General features: G+C 47.1%; 1 protein-coding gene and 1 long non-coding RNA gene across 2 annotated transcripts in view; one reads left to right on the forward strand and one right to left on the reverse strand.

Annotated features, from left to right (window-relative positions):
* Nucleotides 1-5,000, reverse strand: part of LOC306932850 — a 520,149-nt gene that overhangs the window by 438,413 nt on the left and 76,736 nt on the right. The gene's annotated exons all lie outside the window — the stretch shown is intronic.
* tmem25 (transmembrane protein 25) overlaps nucleotides 1-5,000 on the forward strand; it is a gene marked incomplete at both ends in the record, with an annotated part of 7,342 nt that overhangs the window by 595 nt on the left and 1,747 nt on the right. The window contains 5 exons of the mRNA XM_079514920.1: nucleotides 139-489; nucleotides 1,932-2,252; nucleotides 2,887-3,018; nucleotides 3,729-3,765; nucleotides 4,564-4,673. Of these exons, the coding sequence (XP_079371046.1) occupies nucleotides 139-489; nucleotides 1,932-2,252; nucleotides 2,887-3,018; nucleotides 3,729-3,765; nucleotides 4,564-4,673 (951 nt within the window). The remainder of the gene's footprint in view (nucleotides 1-138; nucleotides 490-1,931; nucleotides 2,253-2,886; nucleotides 3,019-3,728; nucleotides 3,766-4,563; nucleotides 4,674-5,000) is intronic.

Genomic DNA, 5,000 nt, shown 5'->3' on the forward strand with positions numbered 1-5,000 from the left:
TAAATACTGAATCAAGCAACTTAAAAAACGTCTGGGGTGTTCACATAGGAGTAGACGATAAAATGCCTTTTTTTTTTTTTTAAGTGAAATATCCCTTCAAGTAAACAATTGTGTACTTTTCCCCGCCCTAACCCACAGGTGCCATTGAACCCGCCCCCAAGATCGACGGGCGGCGCCGGTCGGCCGTCACGCTGCGCGAGAACATGACGCACAGGTTCAACTGCCAATCGGACGGCTCGTACGGTCGGGGGGGAGGGGCGGAGTCCGCACAGGCCCCACCCCCGCTGCTCACCTGGTACCTGAACGGCGAGCGGCAGCGCCAGCCCTTCCCGGAGCGCGGGCGCCTGGTCATGACATCATCACCGCCGCGGGGACGTAACAGCAGCTTCTCGCTGCTGGCCAGGAAGTCTGACCGCGAGCTGGTGTGCACGGCAGCCAATCCCAGCACGGGAGAGAGCGCCAATGCTACGGTCACACTCAACGTGCTGTGTGAGTTAAAGATGCTATTGGCTGCTGGTTGAGTGGGACGATGCTATTGGCTGCTGGTCTAGTGGGAGGATGCTATTGGCTACTGGTTGAGTGGGACGATGCTATTGGCTGCTGGTTGAGTGGGAGGATGCTATTGGCTGCTGGGTGAGTGGGACGATGCTATTGGCTACTGGTCTAGTGGGAGGATGCTATTGGCTGCTGGTCTAGTGGGACGATGCTATTGGCTGCTGGTCTAGTGGGAGGATGCTATTGGCTGCTGGTCTAGTGGGAGGATGCTATTGGCTGCTGGTTGAGTGGGAGGATGCTATTGGCTGCTGGTTGAGTGGGACGATGCTATTTGCTACTGGTCTAGTGGGAGGATGCTATTGGCTGCTGGTCTAGTGGGACCATACTATTGGCTGCTGGTTGAGTGGGACGATGCTATTGGCTACTGGTCTAGTGGGAGGATGCTATTGGCTGCTGGTTGAGTGGGACGATGCTATTGGCTGCTGGTCTAGTGGGAGGATGCTATTGGCTGCTGGTTGAGTGGGACGATGCTATTGGCTGCTGGTTGAGTGGGACGATGCTATTGGCTGCTGGTTGAGTGGGAGGATGCTATTGGCTGCTGGTTGAGTGGGAGGATGCTATTGGCTGCTGGTTGAGTGGGAGGATGCTATTGGCTGCTGGTTGAGTGGGAGGATGCTATTTGCTGCTGGTTGAGTGGGAGGATGCTATTGGCTGCTGGTTGAGTGGGAGGATGCGATTGGCTGCTGGTTGAGTGGGAGGATGCTATTGGCTGCTGGTTGAGTGGGAGGATGCGATTGGCTGCTGGTTGAGTGGGAGGATGCTATTGGCTGCTGGTTGAGTGGGAGGATGTGATTGGCTGCTGGTTGAGTGGGAGGATGCTATTGGCTGCTGGTTGAAGGACCAGTTGATGTCATTGGTCTAAAAGCACTGGCGGGGGAGTGTGTACCTCTGAGACTCCTTTTCCACCGGCGTCTCTGGGACGCACGTCCGGTTTGTGGCCAACTTCGATGCTAATCGTAATAGCGCCAATGCTAGCGAGCCAAGGCGACGCCCATCCTTGCTACAGAAAACGCCAATATTCCAATCGCGATCACCGGAAAATCAGAAATGACCTCCGAACATCGCCGATCTGATCAAAACCATGGACAGCGGCGTATAGTTTCCGAGAAAAGAGCGTTTAAGTTGATCGATTCAGTATTTATACACTGTAAATCCCTGGAACACGCATTTAAAACCTAAACAGCAGTGTGTAATAATTAAATGCCAAATGTTTATATATGGTCATAAAATACAGTAGATGCACGAGTACACTATAGGGTGGCTCTTATTTGGCTCTCCTGAAGTAGCCTACGGTACGGTACGGTACGGTACGGTACCCGTCCTTTTTTCTGGTGATTGATATTGTCCTTCCAATCTCTCTCTCTCTCTCTGGTCAGTCGAGCCAGAGATCCTCAGGGTGAACGCCCACTACAGCAGCGAGCCCTCGGGCGACCCGTCGGGCGTGTCCCTGGTTCTGTTCGCGTTGGTGCGCTCCAACCCCCCCGCCACCGTCACCTTCATGGACCAGTCCGGCCGTGCCGTGGCCAACGCCTCCTCCTCCCACCTCCTGGTTCTGGACTCCTCCCACAGCTACCCCTCATCACAGCTGGCCAATCACACTCTGCGGCTCACGCTCAGCAGCCTATCAGGATGGGGGAACGTGACGCTCAACGCCAGCAACAGCGTGGGCGCGGCACAGAGCAACCTCACCCTGACAGGTAGGTGGCGCCCCACCAACGTTCTAGGATAGGCCCGCCTTACCATGAGTCTGATTGGCTCCCGGGCAGGCATAGTTTTACAGAGTTTCAGTCAGGACAACATGACGTAACGATATCATCCTGATGACTACAAAACAATGACTACAACATGATGTAACGATATCATCCTGATGACTACAAAACAATGACTACAACATGACGTAACGATATCATCCTGATGACTACAAAACAATGACTACAACATGACGTAACGATATCATCCTGATGACCACAAAACAATGACTACAACATGACGTAACGATATCATCCTGATGACTACAAACCAGTGACTACAACATGACGTAAGTTGCCATCCTGATAACTACAAAACAATGACTACAACATGATGTAACGATATCATCCGCCCCTGACCGGATTATAAACCCGAAAAGGAATGCTGCCCAGGCTAGGTATTGGCTGTCTAAACTAAAGGGTGAAATCTGTCCATAGCTATATAGCTTTCACATTTACTTCCTCAGTACCCGAGTCTCATACATTGATGTCATACTACCAAGTCAGTGTGGAGGTACCATGTTGTCTCTCTCTCTCTCTCTCTCTCTCTCTTTCTCTCTCTCTCTCTCTCTCTCTCTCTCAGAGTTCCTGCTCTCCAGTGTGGAGGTGCCCATGCTTGGCATCGTGACGTCAGGTGGCATGGCGTTCATGGCTCTGCTCGTCCTCAGTCTCATCGTGCTCTGTCTCACGCAGAAGACCAAGGCCAAGGCCATCGGTGAGACCCTCACATCTCGGACCCAGATATTGTACCAGCGGGGTAACCTTTGTCTTTTAATTTGAACAATGGGCTGTCTGGAGGTGTGAAGTTCACTCCCGTGGGGGGAGGAAGGGTGGCAGGGGTCATTATGACCCAAAACTAATAGGCAGAGATGGTATAAGTATGACTAAAATCATGTTTAGAAAATGTTTCAGCTGAAAAATAACCAGAGATGATTTGAGTCGAATATTTAGGAATGGTCTTGGAAGGGGAACCTTCTGAGAGCTTCACGGGCAAAGATAATCAACTTCAAAACCTCAGAATGGGTCAGAAAGACCTCACAGACACTCTAGTGTTAACCACTTCAACCCTATACATGTTTTATATGTTATAAAACATGTTCACTGAACATGTTATAAAACATGTTCACTGAACACGTTATAAAACATGTTCACTGAACATGTTATAAAACATGTTCACTGAACACGTTATAAAACATGTTCACTGAACTCTTTATAAAACATGTTATAAAACACGTTATAAAACCCGTTATAAAACACATTATAAAACATGTGTTCACTGAACACGTTATAAAACATGTTCACTGAACCCGTTATAAAACATGTTATAAAACATGTCAGTCATCACAAGTTCACTGAACACGTTATAAAACATGTTATAAAACATGTCAGTCATCACTGAACAGGTTCTTCTTGTTGTTTTTTCAGACGAGCCTGTGGAGATTATTCTGATGACCAAGAAAAGGTGAAGTATGTTTTCAAGTACTTTTTCTATTAACCCATTAAGACCTGAGGCCTGTTTTTTTGTGGTTGCTATAGCAACACATACAACCCTCAGTCGCTTCCTGGGGGCGGCACTGAATACCAGAGCCATCTAATAGAAGAGTTACGATACAGAGGGGGCAGAAACCGAGCGATCATGCAGCCTGAACTGAGACAAGCTGGAGTTGGAAATACATTATTTTCAACGAGGGCGGCGCAAATAAGAGCTATTTTTTAGAGTACTGTTTTAAAGTATTGCAGTAACAACTTAAGTCTCTTTAATGTTTATGTTGTACGATTACTACAAAACAATCTAAAACAAAGGGATTTAAGATCATTAAAGCTGGGCTGTTGCCTGAGTCCAATGCATTTATACCTACTTCCGGTCCAGGACTTGTCCCTATTTGTTGTCCACATTCTCAATAGAAGTCTATGTAGGAGAGCCGCCATTGGACTGAAGCCCCATGAAGTGAACAGAGTTGTCGTAACTCTGTCTATATCTAAGGCTCTGGTGAATACGTCACCATCCGTCATCACAGCAAAGTTTTGTTGTCATTATTTTTTTCAAACTTTTTTCTTCAGCTTTAACCCATTCAGACCTGAGGACGATTCTATACAAATACCGTTGAAATCCTGACAGTTTTCAGAAAACCCCTATGTTTCTGTTTTTTCTCAATAGCTAAAGTATAACATAATGCTTAAAACACCAAAGGAACTGCTTTTCTAGTTAATATTCATATTATTATTAATAATTAACAATTATTATTCATATTGTTTACAGTGAATCATCCAATCTGAAGCCAGAGAAGGCGACCCAGGCCAAACTTCCCCGAGAGAACATGTCTCTCCCGGCAAACATGCAACTGAATGACCTTAATGCACTGAGGAGAGGTCTGTCAAGAAAAAAGACAATACGCAATAAGAACAATATGCACAAATAAGAATCATGGGCTGAGTTGTCGGTACCCAGATTTGAACCCATGACCTTGTGCTCCAAAGGCAAGAGGTCTACCAACTGAGCTATGTAGACACAGTCAGTTGACCCAATCTAAACAGTTCACCCAATCAGTTTTGGGGATATCTATCCATTACTACAGTGTGTTTTGCTGTAAATGTTTTCACGTACAAACTTATCTTGAACTGGGATTTCAGTTAATGGTCCATAGATTGTGTGTAGGATGTTTCACGCAAATTGCTCAAAAATCCAGCCAGAAAATC

This window comes from Electrona antarctica, assembly GCF_951216825.1.
Source record: "Electrona antarctica genome assembly, chromosome: 11".
In the NCBI taxonomy this organism is placed as follows: domain Eukaryota; kingdom Metazoa; phylum Chordata; class Actinopteri; order Myctophiformes; family Myctophidae; genus Electrona; species Electrona antarctica.